This window comes from Pseudopodoces humilis, chromosome 1 (assembly GCF_049639895.1).
Source record: "Pseudopodoces humilis isolate 2021_Gansu_Grassland_sample_001 chromosome 1, ASM4963989v1, whole genome shotgun sequence".
In the NCBI taxonomy this organism is placed as follows: Eukaryota; Metazoa; Chordata; class Aves; order Passeriformes; family Paridae; genus Pseudopodoces; species Pseudopodoces humilis.
Window position 1 is genome coordinate 96,111,066 of NC_142200.1, and position 14,617 is coordinate 96,125,682.

Here is a 14,617-nt window from a genome sequence, read left to right on the forward strand (position 1 = left end):
AGGCAGGCTGGAGTACAGTAATTTCAGAGGCAAGTAGCTTATGTTAAGCAGTCGGTCAATGATCCTCGATTCTGTTCATAAAAAGCTGTCTCTACAGCAAAATCCATAAATAAATAAGTGAATGAATACATGTGTACACATACACAAATGCATATGAGTTGTTTGGGTCTTTGTCATTTTACAACTTGGCCTACTTTCCATTCCTATTCTTTTCCATGTTTCTTCGTGAAAGAGAGTTGGGTTTACGTTGTTTCCTTTTTCTCTATGGGAGAGGAAATAGACATATCTCTGTGTATTTTTCACTTCATTTTGAATGGTGAGAGAGTTGCAGTTTCCAAGACAAATGTACAGCAAAAAGCAGAAATTGAAGGGGGGAAAAAGTTTGAAAAGTCTAATTGCAATTGTTGTGCCCTAAATTTTCAGCCAAAATGTACTCCCAGTCAGACATGCAAAGTCCACAGAATTGTTTTAAAAACTGTAAAATTAGACTTCTTTACTAAGTACTTAAAAAAGCTAATGAGTTTCAACTTTGGTGTATCTAGATAGAAATGCCCAAAACTATCTGAATTTTTTTTTTTAAAAAAAAAGTAAAGTGAAAATGTTTCAAGTCTTTAATCAATGAGATTGCTTTTGAGAACTGACATGAATATAGTGGTAAAAAAATCACTACCTTATAAAAAATATTGGCATCAATATCAGAGAACAGACTTGAATAACAACATTAAACATGCTCTGCAGTTCTGCTTCACTTTCTTTCACATAAATGATGTATTTACAAAAGAAGATAAATAAATGTAGAGAGAAGAAAAACTAAATGAAAAATCATGCTGCATTAGATGACTTTGCAGTGGAATGTGCTATTTCAAGCTTGGTACGTACTGTGAATACCAGGATAAAAAAATCTGTTCAGCACAGTGAAGTTTGAGTACTTTTTCTCTTACTGGAGTGACAACTGTTGCAGGCAAAGGAGAAAAGGAAAGATTTCCCACCTACGCCTCCCCTAGGTGATACGTGAGGAGACGGAGAGGGTTAAAAGGACAGACAGAAACGCAGGTATCTCGTTTATTTTTGAACTGTTTGACAAATACTGGTTTCCCTGAAGCGCATGTTTTGAAGACTGATCCTCCTCTCACCCCAGGAGCGGCAGCAAAACTGAGCCCAGGCACAGGAGATCCCGCTTCAGCTGTGCAGCCTCTCCCGGGGGTTAATGCAAGGACTCGTACGTGCATGTGTGCAGTAGTTACAAGATCCTGATGGCTTTATTACCCTTGAGGCCTCCTCTTCGGTATGTCAGTGTACTCCTAACCTGCAGCCACATGACGAAAATTAAACAAGGGTTTGTTGCATTTGTTGCTGTGGAAATATGAATTCAGTTGCTTCAGTTTCAATGGGATTTCCCTCCTCCCCCCCTCCTCCCCCCCCCCCCCCCCTTGTTTTTTGAACATTTACATTTTTATGAAAAGTCAAGAACAGGAGACATTTGTGACAAGCAAAAGGGGAGGGGGTAGCCCCCACCCATCCATTCCCTTCTGCCAATTTTGTCTCCAGCCCCCACCGCATTTTTCCTTGTTAACCGTGTTGGGGCAAAGAGGTGGGAGTGAGGGAATAAAAGCATTCCTGCATGTCTGGAGGAAACAAAACAGATAAAGGGGGAAAGTGAAAGGGGAGGGGAAGAGTGGCCAGGGACTTGAACTGCCAGTGAAACGATGCTTCTCCGGCCCTCCCGTTCAGATAATAGTTAACTCGGGGTTAAAGATTAATACCCAGGCAAAGCACTGTATAAATGGCCCGGGCAAGCCGAATGTATGTGAAGTGTCTCCCGCTCCCCAGGCCGCCGAGCTGCGCTCCCCCGGGCCCTGCTCAGCGGCATGAGTGGCCTGCGGTGCTCGCCGTGCCGCGCCCGCCTCCCGGCGCTGCTGCTGCCGGCGCTGCTGCTGCTGCCGCCGGCTCTGCCGGCCGCCCGCCCGGCCCGCGGAGCGCAGCCCCTGCTCTGCGCCCCCTGCGCCCCGGAGAGGCTCGCTCTGTGCCCGCCCGTCCCGCCCGACTGCCCGGAGCCTGCCCGCCCGCCCGGCTGCGGCTGCTGCCAGATCTGCGCCCTCGGGCCGGGGCAGCCCTGCGGCGTCTACACCGCCCGCTGCCGCCTGGGGCTCCGCTGCCACGTCCCCGCCGGAGAGCCCCGGCCCCTCTCCGCCCTCATCCAGGGGCACGGGACGTGCCTGCCCACCAGCGAGGCGGGAGGGATGCGCACGGAAGAGCCGGCAGGTACCGCCACATCGCGTCTCCCCGACGGGCCGGGCCGGGAGCTGCGCGCCGGGCGCTGCCGCTCTGCCCTGCCGGGACAGCCGCGGGGATCGGCAGGCGCCGCGGGCCCGGCGAGCCGGGAGCTGGGAACTATCGGGGAAGTTAGGCAGGCGTCTGAAAAGCAGGGGGGCTGGAATGCACTTTCCAGGGAAACGTGCTCTGACCTGTTCGAGGTGAGGCGCATCCTGGTGCCGGGCCTAAAATGTTCGCAACCAGCTGGTACGCTACAGTCTGAAAGCACAAAAACCCTAAAGCGGAGTGATGGGACTGTGTAAAAAAACTACAATAAAGTGTCCGGGAGGCTGCAGACAGTTTTTTCCTTAGTAGTAGGCAGTAGCTGGAGAAGGACAATCGTTTTATAGGCTTTGGTTATGTCCATCTCTAAAAGTCACGATAGAGAATGAAAAGGCTTTGTGCCTGGGTTTATTTCAGGAATAAAATGTAGCTGAAGTAGTGGAGTGCTAGCCAAATTATCTTGAGGCAAAAAGGCATCTCAAGCAGCTTAGACTATATAATGGGCAGGAATTCCTTCAGTGTTATTTTGTTATTTTTCAATTTATAACTGTTGTTATTATTATTAATTATTATTATTATCATCATTATTATTTTCATCATCACTACTGCTATGTCCATGAAGTGGTGATTAAGGTAACTTGGTAGCATTACAAAAATAATCATCATTGACCCAACAACAGCCATTAGTAGAAATAAGTGGAGTTTCTCTTGTACTTGGAGGGGTGGGGAAGGCAGGGAACAGTGACTAAATGAGTATTTAAACTACCTGCATTCAATTTGATTTGATTCTTTCCAGAGTTTCGTTTTGTCTTCCTTCCTTCCTTCCTTCCTTCCTTCCTTCCTGCCTTCCTGCCTTCCTGCCTTCCTGCCTTCCTTCCTGCCTTCCTTCCTGCCTTCCTTCCTGCCTTCCTGCCTCCTTTCTTTCCCTCTTCAATTTCTCGTCATTTTTTCTTCTTGAACATTGTTAAAGGGTGTGTTTTAGTCCATTGCCTGTTTACAGCCTTTATCCAGCAAGTAATTTAGACACGTAAAAATGTTATCCTATGATGAATGGCCTGCAATTGCAGAGAGCTTCTGTTGCTTTCAGTGGAAGAGTTCACACATGCTGATTTAGGCACTGGCATGAAGGCTGTGATCAGGCAGAACCAAATATTTTCTACCAGTCCTTTGCTACTTAGTCTACTGCAGGCCAGCATGAGCTACTTCTGGCTCCTGTGAATTGCAACCCCTTCTTATTTATGAGGCAAGAACAAAGTACAGGATGCCATGGCATGAGGTTTTAACCATTCCCTCTCATGAATAAAACCAGAAATACATCACGCAGACAAAAATCTAAATTCATTACAAGTTTCACTTCAGTCTTTTCTCATTTAGCCAAGTTTCTACAACCCACTGTAGTCAAGAAGGTTTTTTCACTTCTAACAGACTGGCTGCAGCTTCATCTTTGGGATTGAAGTAATTTTGAAGGATCATAAAATAACCAACTTGTTAGAGAATAGCTGCTGTGCCCTTCTATGAATTTATTACCAAAGTATTATTTGCCATGCTGCACATGTAATTTATTCCTACAGGATCCACTGTAATGGATCTTAGATATTACTTTTTTTTTCTTTTGGTTGATCTTTCTCTTCACCTTTTTAAACTTTGAGAAATAAACCCAAAATTTCACTGAAGATGCTCACCTTAATATCATTCGTTTCCAGATTCTATAGAACCTGATGATATGCCTTTGGAAAGCACTGAAATAACACAGGATCAGCTGCTGAACTATCAGTTGATGTTTCCCATAGGCCGGGATAAATCCATTCCCTGGAATTCCATCACTGGATATGAAAACATGAAAGCAAAGAGAATATCTGAACTCAAGAAATTGAAAGAACAGGTGGGTTTTCTTTGTAAAACTTTCAGAGACCATTTCAGTAGAGCCTTGCAAAAAAATTCCAGCAGCAACATTGAGGTGTCAGTATTTTGGGTAGCTGGCAAACCAACTTTTAGAATGTTCTCCTCAGATGCTTGAGGAGCAGCATATTATTGCTGGAGCAATAATAACAGGCATGTCTTACACAGACTTAATGCAGAGGCTAAATGTTTCACAGTATCTACTATCAGATTATAACCTGGCCTCTTAATTTACAGGAATCTATATAAAGTTCTTGGATTACTTCTTTTAGTTAAGAAAAGTTTAGTTAAAGAAAGGCATTTGTCAACACACAGCGAAATACAAGGGAATCCTTCCATGCAGTTATTGATGAAATACCAATGCAAAACAAAATGTGATTCTCTCTGATCACAAGGAAACACTGTTAAGTAGAAACATTCATGTATTTCTATTCATGTAGAAAGACAAAAAGCTCAGCAATTGAGGTGAGGTTCGACACTGCAAAATCCTAGTGGCGAATGAGGGTGCGGGGCCTTTGCAAGCAGGTTTGTGTTCCACTTGAGGGCACCAGAGAACCACGGCTAGACCGGTCCCGGGCAGCAGCACCCCTCCGTTATGGGGCTGGGTGAGTCGGGCGGCACAGGATCCGGGGCTAGTCATGGTCACTGAAAAAATGGAAAAAAAAAAAGAAAAAAATATACTGATCATCACCCTACCTTGGGAAGCCTTATTCCATATCCAGAACAGGACTTAATCACTGATTTAATTTGAACTGTTATGCACATGTGCTGTTAGCTGCAGTTCTGATTTTTGGGGTTTCTGCTTTTCTCATCCGGAGCTGCAGATAAACCCACAGACTTGGATAAGATAGCTTATACGAGGGGCTAACATGGGGAGGTTTTGCAAAATCAGAAGTTATATTTTCACTCAAAAGTAGATGATTTGTTCAGTCACTTTGTCTTTCTTGTACTGATTCAAACTTGTTAGGTATTAGTAATGTACAGAAATTGTGACTTTGAAAAAGAGAGCCAGCAAATTGTGAAAACAGTGAATATTGCAAACAGTTCTTCATTCCCAGTTCCAAGAACTTTGGGGTTTGGTCCCAGAGCTACAGAATGGCTCCATGTTGCTTTGGCAACGGTTCTGTCCTGTACAAAAGATAACAAACATTCAGATGTTTGTTCTTGCACCATCTATATGTGCCTTGCACCTAGCCTCTATATATCAACAGAGCACAAGGCCATGGCAACCTGGAAAACGTGACCAATCTCACGTACCAGTCTTCTAACGTCCACCTCCCCATAACAGGAGAGATTGTATACTCAGGACTAAAATCCCCATGTTTATGAGAACAGAAAAAACCTCAAAGAATAAAAACAAAAGTCTGAATGTAACACCAGAGTTTTCTGGCTGTGCTCCTACTGAGAGAAGAAAAACTACATGCAAAACAGTCTGGTGCAGACTTTGTGCCTAATAAGTATTTTCAGGTTTTTACTGTCTATATTCTGATCGCCTTTCGTGTAGCTGATTTCTTTGTGATTTTGATATTCACTTCCCTGGTATTCCTACAGGGTCCTTGTCAGAAGGAGCTCTACCGAGCTCTGTATAAATTGGTGAAGGCTCAACAGAGAAGCAGAGGGGAGATCTACAAATTTTACTTGCCCAACTGCAACAAGAATGGATTTTACCACAGCAAACAGGTGTGTGCCTTTTTCCCCCTCTCTGCTCACAGCAGTGCTGCAGCTAGCCTGATACAGCCAACCCTTTGACAGGCCTCTGCTCCCAAACTCACAAGTTTGCAGCAGGTTGTGGAAACAAGGATACTCTTAGTAGTGAGAGCAGATGGTTCATCCTTCTCTTCAAGGTGAGCTGCATGCTGGTGGCTGTCAGCAATAGAGGCAGGAGTTTTTCCCTTCAGAGAACAGGTGCACTCAAAGCCTTCTCCAAAATATTTTAACTCTGTCTGCTCTCATGTACTGGATTTGTTAGCATGCATTCAGTTGGTGTTAATTCATAGTATCTACCATACTACCTGCCAAAACCCATTGAATGTATAATAATCACTATGTAAAAAATGGGCTCTCATCTCACAGGCAGTGGAAAACCTACTTAGGGACTGAAAAAAAAACAACTCATTGGAGCAAAATTAACCTTCTGAAAGCCTAACAAAAATACAAATTTGTGCCACCTGTGGATTAGGTTATTTGCTCATTTCCATTACACCCTCAAAGAAGTCTGTTGCAAGTTACAGTGAGAGAAATCTGCAAAACTAACTAAAGCTCTGAACCTCAAGCCACACCCTGTAACCACAGGTCATGCATACAAATTTAGTAGGTCTACATAAATCTGTGTCACCAAGACTCCTTGGTTTTGGGCATGTCATCACGGTGTGACTCGCAAACACTGTGACCTGGGATCTAATCAAGCACAAGCACAAACCTGTTTAAGCCCCTCCCCAAGAAAAAAACCCAAAACATACTGCCTTATTTGTCTCCTTGTGTGAAGAGACAGGCAATTCAGTCACTGCTCTCACCCTATGAGATTGTATATTCTGCCATCCTTACATTTCTCACACTGGCACTGGAAGATACTGCTGCTTTCTACTGCTGTTTACCAAGGACTGGACAGTTTAAAATCTGCTCTTGTGATAGCTGAGCTTAGGTCTTGGTTCCCTAACCAAGTGTGTTGTTTAGAGGCTCTGCAGACCACTGCATTCAAAACAAGCCTGTGCATGGCAGGTCCCCACATTCTGATCCTAATTCTGTCCAACACCTCTATTGACAGTACCTCACAGGTAATTTTACAGTTACTTCTTGTATTTTTTTTTATTTTTTTTTTTTGCTAATAATATTCTAGTGTGAAACTTTACTGGATGGAGAATCTGCTGAATGCTGGTGTGTCTATCCAAAAAATGGCAGAAGAATTCCTGGATCTCCAGAAATTAAAGGAGACCCAGAATGCCAACAGTATCTCGGCTCACAAGAATAAAACTAAACCCCAAGGTTTCTCACACCAAGTTTTCTGTGGGGCCTGGGATAGCCAGGACCCATTCCAGTCAGGAGCCGTTTCACTAAGGTAGTCATGTGCACCTGATTTTGAGCGTATGAGTAAACCCATAAAGTAATATTTTTACTGCACTGAGATTGCCTAAATGTTTAAGTGACAAATGCGAGCAACTTCAAGATCAAATCCTATAATCTTGTATATTTTGTTTGTATAATATTATATATATGCTCATATGTAAAGCTGATGAATTATTTATTTCTCACTGCATGTATTTTTGTCTCTATGTATTGTTACTAATTTATATTCTCAAACACTTCATAACTTTATATTTAAATACTCAATATTATTATGCTTAAATATATGCATCATGTTGGAGGAATGTTGCAGCTTTAAACTACAAATGGCACAGATATTGGGAAAAATGGCTTGTAAACTTGCATTTTTGTACTACCTATTTATAGATGTAAAACTGAATTTTTAAAAATAGATTTCAGTAGCAAGCATGCTTAGGAACCTATTTAAAACCTGTTTTGTGAACATATTATGTTACTTTTGCACCTCTGTTTCAATGCCAAGCTGTTTGTTAAAAGAGAGAGATTATATACTGAAGCTCCTGATGGGATAGTATTTGTATCTATTTTTTAAACATATGCACTGGATAAATGGCAAAACACAATATGATATTCTGCACCACCTTTGACAGGTGTAAGTTGTTCACAACGTTGACAATATTATTTAAAATGAGCTATTAAAAGTCTTCTGTTCTGCCCTTGTCTCTTGTTTTCTGCTTGTTTCCCTTCAACAGTCTGACCGCAGCAGGAAAACAGGCAAAAGTCACCAATTTGCCTCCTGAATGCCACGCTCCTTTTGCCTTCAATGAACTTACTTCTTTTGGTCTCCCTGCCCTGTTCCCCTAGTTCTGTCCTCTCCAGTCCCACCTGTGCCATGCACACCTCTGCCTTAGGCAAAACAGCAGCCTCCATGGGAAGTTATTAAAAGATTTTCTGGATAGGAAAGCTGGATGCTTTTCTCCACTCAAAAGCCCAAGGCAGCAGTATTAGTACATTTACAAGATAACATCAAGACTAGAAAGAGCCATTTCCTGCACAGTAAGTCAGAGGTTATAAAAAGGCGACTGGGAAAAACCCAACCTTACACTTTTTTTCTGGAAGTAGAGAAGAGGGTACTCTTGACTTGGGATATGGTCCATTTCCCTCCCCTACATGTTCCTTTGACTTAGTGATTGCAGAGAAAAAGAGAATGCAAGTGACTGCCATTCTGGCTTCAAGCTGGTTTTGTCCATGGAGAAACTGGTATGGGAGTAAGCAAGTCCCACAGGTGAAAACAGTCTGCACCAACACTTCCTATGAAAGCAGCCGGGGAGGAGAGTGATAACATATTCTAAGGAGTCTGGCAGAAGTGAAAGCCTAAAATCCTCCTGCCATTTTTTGGTATAAATTTTAAGTGGGAGGGGGAAGCTGCTTGTTGAAACCACAAAGTGAAAGTGTGGAGATCTCTGCTTTCCCTGCCATGTTTCTGTGGCCTTCATACCTTGCACTTGCTGTGTTGGCTGTATCTGTGTGCCAATGTCTGCCAATCCAATAGGGCTCTGTTAGACTGCTCCAGATTTAAAAGTAAGGATATACTACTGACCTACTTTGTGAAGTCTTTTGAGATCTTCCCAAGGAAAGCACTGCAAAAAAGCAGTTGACAGTACTGGCATTGTAACTGATGTCTAACACACCTGTAATGAGCTACTCTGAGACCTGGCTTAAACTGTGTTGCAGTAACACATTCACTATGTCCAAAGGCTTGGCAGTCACTGTATCAAAACAATGAAGAAGCAGCAAGTTTTTGAGTTCTTTTCAGGGAATCTACTCAGCACTGAACAATTGTCATGGCATTGTCAAGGGAAAATGGTAAAGAAAGGAGGGGAAATCATAGTCTCACAGCTACAGCTCCCTCTTAACTGTACTCTGACTGCTCTAACCCTGTAGACCATGTGTAAAAGTTTATCTCTAAAGAGCAGAAATTTATTCCTTTTGTTGGGAAAATTATATATAGGGGAAATATTCATAATTATATAATATTAGTCTATTTGCAATCCAGTGGACAGCTACTTCCAGTGTTTTGCAGGGTGGAAGGTTCCTATCCTAGCTGAAACAAATTGGAGTTTTCAGCAGAGACAGCGGTTTAGCAGATACTCTTTCCTCTAAATGTTAAGTACCAGAAGCAGAAGTTACTTTCACAGTATTCAGGAACAACAGGCCAATTTCTAAGAAGGGTTTAGCCCCTTGCTTCCCACTGAAAGTGGCAGGGGAGGAGTGCCTCATATCTGCAATCTGGCTGCCTATGACATCTTGCCAGGACTCACCAGGACAGACATCTGCTCAGCTGCTCTGGGATGAGCTGTCTCACTAGGATCAGACTCTTCCATATACTGGGATTAGGACTAATGCAAGGAGGCAAAGCAGGCAAATTTTATCTTCCCTATAAAAATGCTGCTGGGAACTTGGGACTACATTTACACCATAGATGACACACACCTTGCTTTGTCCTAGTTTTTAAGATCAGCCTCAAACATCAGGGTGAAAAATCAAAGATCTTCAGCATTTTTTTGTATTTTTTTTTCTTTTCTGTATGTAGAGCACTTTGGTTTTGTTGTTTTGTTTTGTTGTTGTTGTTGCTTCCTTTTTCTCTCTTTCCTCCTTTCCTTTCCTTTCCTTTCCTTTCCTTTCCTTTCCTTTCCTTTCCTTTCCTTTCCTTTCCTTTCCTTTCCTTTCCTTTCCTTTCCTTTCCTTTCCTTTCCTTTCCTTTCCTTTCCTTTCCTTTCCTTTCCTTTCCTTTCCTTTCCTTTCCTTTCCTTTCCTTTCCTTTCCTTTCCTTTCCTTTCCTTTCCTTTCCTTTCCTTTCCTTTTCCTTTCCTTTCCTTTCCTTTCCTTTCCTTTCCTTTCCTTTCCTTTCCTTTCCTTTCCTTTCCTTTCCTTTCCTTTCCTTTCCTTTCCTTTCCTTTCCTTTCCTTTCCTTTCCTTCCCTTCCCGCACCTTCCCGCACCTTCCCGCACCTTCCCGCACCTTCCCGCACCTTCCCGTGCCGCGCCTTTCCGTGCCGCGCCTTTCCGCGCCTTTCCTTTCTTTCTCTGCTAGCACTCCTGGCTTTACTGTGTGCCTGTGCTGACAAGCCAAGCCTGGTGGGAATGAGTGGGCAAACAAGGAAGGTGCCACAGGATACTCAGGCCACCTGGTGTGTAGCTGGATGTGTAAAGGGGATGTACTGATCCTTGTTATTTCAGCTCCATCCCTTCATATTCACTTGCATTCCTCCTACTCTACCTAAAAAGAAATGAGTTGGTGGGAAGGTCTTAGATGAGCATCTGTGATGTTTGTTCATGTCATCTGAGAACCGTACCTACCCAGTTTGCACTTCTTCCGGTCAAAACCCTGTAAAGTTTGGTGCAGCAGGGATTTTTCCAGCCATGCCTCCTCCTGCCCATGGCCTACTGCCAGCTGCAAAATGTTCATAGCATAGAAATGAGGTCCCTGCCTTCTGCACTTCATTTTCTATCCACCATTCCCCCTAAAGCTGTCCAAAGACAACCAAAAATCACCTGGTATTGGGCTCTGCTCATACCGAGTCAGTTCTGCTCATTGCTTTGGTGTACAGCAGAGACACACTTGTGTCAGCTAGAGCTGGCAGAAAGTGAGGGGAGAGAAAGGAGGAGAGACAGAAAATGATGGTGAAAGGCAGCCAACCCTAACAGTGAAAGTTCATCAGCATCTCTGTCACTTCTCTACCATAAGAACACATGCTTTGGAAACAAAAAACTTAAGTCAGGGCACAACTTCCTGCAGACCCAGTCCAAAATGCAATTAGATATTAAGCACATGAAAACTGAGCCTTTTACTTTACAAACAAATGTGTTTCTTTGATCTTGCACTTGCTAATGTGAGTCTTAAACACAGACAAAAATTAAAAGGTAAATGGAAAATGCATCATATATAGTTTTCTTTCCTCAGGGAGAAGAAAAGTGGGATGAAAAGGAATGGCACATGGCAGAGACTTGTCACAGGATTTACTCCATTTCTGGAAAGCACTCAACTCCCATAGCACTAGGTATTACAAGGGAACCCTAAAAAAAATGCTAAAACAGAGCTAACACAGGTTTTTTTCTCCAAAGTCAGAAGTAAAAAAAAATGCTTGTGCTTTACCAGCAGTCTAGTAAATAGTCTAATAAAGTCTAGCAGCAATGAGTTTTCAGAATTATGTTATTTTTCTACACACATCATTGCTTTGCTATTGCAGAACAGTACTAATGTCTAACCCCTGTTCAACCCATAATAATAATAATTAATAATAATACACTAAAAATAAAATAATAAAAAATGCCTTTAAAAAAAAGATCCAAACTATTCTTTCCAAGCTAGACTATCTGATCATACTGCAAATTGAGGGGTCAAGTTCCATATGTATCTTTAGACAACAACTTTTAAAGTTGGTCTACTTTTCCTAGGCTATCACTCCACTGATAAACCACCAGCCTAAACAGTCTCCCCAGGCTGCACTGAAGACAGGTCTCATGTTTTCTGTTTGCCAGCACATTTTGCATTTATGGATCAATTGTTGCTGTACGTTGCATTGAGAACTGGGCAGGTATCCAGACTGCACATGAAAGTGGGCTGTGAGCATCTCAACAAACACCTAATTGTGTTTATTTGACCCTTTGAGATTTGGGTAGGTGGTGTATACTGAGTAACAGTAGCAGAGTTGGTGCAAGTGGAAGGCTTCTCTTACTGACATGCCACCCTATATTACCTAGTCATTTTTAAGGTTAAAGGGGCGAGGGGACAAAGAAGGAGAAGGATCTGTTGGGAATACAACTGCTTCGTTCTGTATCACCAGTAAGTACCAAAAAACCAGCAGTGGAGCAGGAGTCCAGACATACCAGTGCTTGCACTCTAAATAATGAAAATAACTCTGATAGCTCTGCCAACAAACAAAGGCTTTATTTTCCCTATTTTTCTCCTGCCTTGGCTTACAACCACCCCCAGAGAGCAAAGTTAATCTGCAAGGAAGCTACTGTGAGGGTGCAGGGAGAGGGGCAGCATCCCATGAGAAAGATGTGGGAGCAAGGGTGCTCGTGGATGTTGCAGGAAGGTTAAATGAATAAATTTAAGCTTAGTCCATTCCAGATGGAATCATGAACCTGTTTCATTCTGAAAAAAGTTTCTGCTCATCTTTTCAGACTCCCTCTTAGATTATCAAGTCTGAGAGGCAGCATGGGCAGCCCAGCAGAGACAAGGGCACACACAAGGGAAGGCAAGGGCTGTGCACATGCTTGGCTCCTTGCTGTTTCCTTACCAGCCACGTTTTCCATCTGGGACAATGCCTGACCAACAGCACAGCTCTTCTAGCAGAGCCTGTGTGCTGCAGTCTTCATCTTGCTCTCAGTCTCCTCCAACCAAGACAAAAGCTAACAAAGAGCAGCCTATTTGCGCCTATACCAAGGCTTTTAATTGCATAATTATGCAAATGGTGACAGGTGATTTTTTTTTTTCTGTCTCTCTCACTGACAGTGCTTTGTAGTTCACCAGGCTGATGTGGAGATGCTGAGGTTCTTTGGAAAAGGATCTTAGTGTGGGATGTCTGTGGAGGCCTAGAGCAAATAGTGGCTATAATAATAATCATCTTCTTTCATATTTTTTCTTTGCCTGCAGTTTCTGTTTATTGCTGCTTTGGCAGCTGAGTCATTACCATTTAGCCCCAGCAAGGGAAGAAAAAAGAAGATCAGAAACATATTACTGGTAGCTTGGTAATAGCAGCTGTAAAAATGTATGGCAGGATCTGAGGGCTGAAGGTTGTGTGCACCATCCCTGTGCTAAAACAATAATCAACTTTCCAAGCTCAGTTAGGTCCTTTTTACGGAGTGCAAATTACATGATACGTAGGAGACACAGGAAACAAGTTTCACCTTGAATATTCTCGATACAGCATAAGCAGGCAAAAATAGCCTCTGCTCTCCACTTGCAAGGAGTGAGGGAAATGCACTCTCAGCCTGGCTCTTGTAAGAAAGTCCCCTCCATTACTCCACTTTTGGAAGGAATTACCACGAATGGCTATGGGAAGCAGTCCTTCTCAATGACATTTTCTTTAGAGCTTTTCAGATTAGGTGGTTTTTCTGCATGAAACCTCAGCTCCCTTCTGCAGAGATAATTTTGCTACCTTTCTTTCCATCCCCACTCATGGAGAGAGCCGTCGGGTAAAATTAGCCTTGACAGAGAAAGGCTCTTAAGGAATTTGGATAGGTCAGCAGAAGTGCAAAGCCAGGATGCTTACAGCAGCAGGACATGAATTCTGCAAGGATAAACTGAGATTTGCAGCATTACCCTCTGCTTTTGCTAATACCTGGTCTCCATTTTATTTTTTCAGCAACAATATTCTGCCTTGAAGTCATTTGCATTTTTTAATATATGTACAGGGTAAAAGAAAAGTTTTTTTTTTCAATGGGACTTTCTCTAAGGCTAGTATATATGCTTCTACTTCTGCAAAATCTGAACTGGAAGAAGTAAATAAAATGCAGAGTTTTAAAACTAAAGCTTCTGGTGAGCAACAGATTTGTACTACTTGCCATTTTACCCAAAGTTTTTCTTTTGGGCAAGAGAAGTTGTAACAGCTTCTGAATCAATACACTGCATAATGTAGACAATCTCACATGCTGGAACTTGGGAGACCGAACTACTATTGATAGGCTCATATGCCCTAGGCTCTAAGGATGATTGAGGCTGGAAGGGATCTCTACAAGTGACCTGGTGCACAAGCAGGGCCACCAGGGAATGATTTCCTGGGACCATGTCCAGATGGCTTTTGAGTATCTCCAAGGATGGAAACTCCAAAACCAAATGGCTAAATATGTTCTAGTTAGAAGAAGATACCCAAGTCCACAGGACATACTAAGAGACTTCTCTTCTAAAGGCCTTGAACCTATTTTGCATGCTTGCAAATGAAGCCATTACTGTTACTGATCACAGAAATCTTGTCCTTGGAATACTCTGATATCCTTTTTGGATCTTATTTTTGAAAAGAAAAAGAAAAAGAAAAAGAAAAAGAAAAAGAAAAAGAAAAAGAAAAAGAAAAAGAAAAAGAAAAAGAAAAAGAAAAAGAAAAAGAGAAAATAAAAGAGAAAAGAAAAAAAAAAGAAAAGAAAAGAAAAGAAAAGAAAAGAAAAGAAAAGAAAAGAAAAGAAAAGAAAAGAAAAGAAAAGAAAAGAAAAGAAAAGAAAAGAAAAGAAAAGAAAAGAAAAGAAAAGAAAAGAAAAAGAAAAAAGAAAAAAAGGAAAAAAAAGTGGGAGCTGGGAAAGAGAAAGGAATTCTGCCTAAATAAGGAAAGCAAGCATATTCTTCTGGTAGAAATTAATAGATT

At 42.3% G+C, this 14,617-nt stretch overlaps 1 protein-coding gene across 2 annotated transcripts; it reads left to right on the plus strand.

The window, feature by feature from the left end:
- Window positions 1–1,843: 1,843 nt before the first annotated feature.
- On the plus strand, window positions 1,844–13,726 carry IGFBP1 (insulin like growth factor binding protein 1). 2 transcript variants are annotated; one of them, XM_088061444.1, is made up of 5 exons: window positions 1,844–2,262; window positions 4,020–4,198; window positions 5,767–5,895; window positions 11,218–11,314; window positions 13,628–13,726. In XM_088061444.1, exons 1-5 carry the CDS (start codon window positions 1,869–1,871, stop codon window positions 13,663–13,665), a joined length of 837 nt encoding a protein of 278 aa, XP_087917570.1. In that variant the 5' UTR covers window positions 1,844–1,868; the 3' UTR covers window positions 13,666–13,726. The 2 variants fall into 2 exon arrangements, with proteins under 2 accessions (XP_087917570.1, XP_005525387.2); XM_005525330.3 differs by lacking the exons at window positions 11,218–11,314; window positions 13,628–13,726 and adding an exon at window positions 7,052–7,974.
- Window positions 13,727–14,617: the final 891 nt, after the last annotated feature.

What these genes read in the sequence shown, in the direction of transcription:
- IGFBP1 (XM_088061444.1), top strand. Translation starts at nt 1,869, where the DNA reads ATGAGTGGCCTGCGGTGCTCGCCGTGCCGCGCCCGCCTCCCGGCGCTG. An exon ending in GCGCACGGAAGAGCCGGCAG is followed by an intron (nt 2,263 to 4,019) that starts GTACCGCCACAT and finishes ATTCGTTTCCAG; the next exon opens with ATTCTATAGAACCTGATGAT. An exon ending in GATTTTACCACAGCAAACAG is followed by an intron (nt 5,896 to 11,217) that starts GTGTGTGCCTTT and finishes TTCTTTCCTCAG; the next exon opens with GGAGAAGAAAAGTGGGATGA.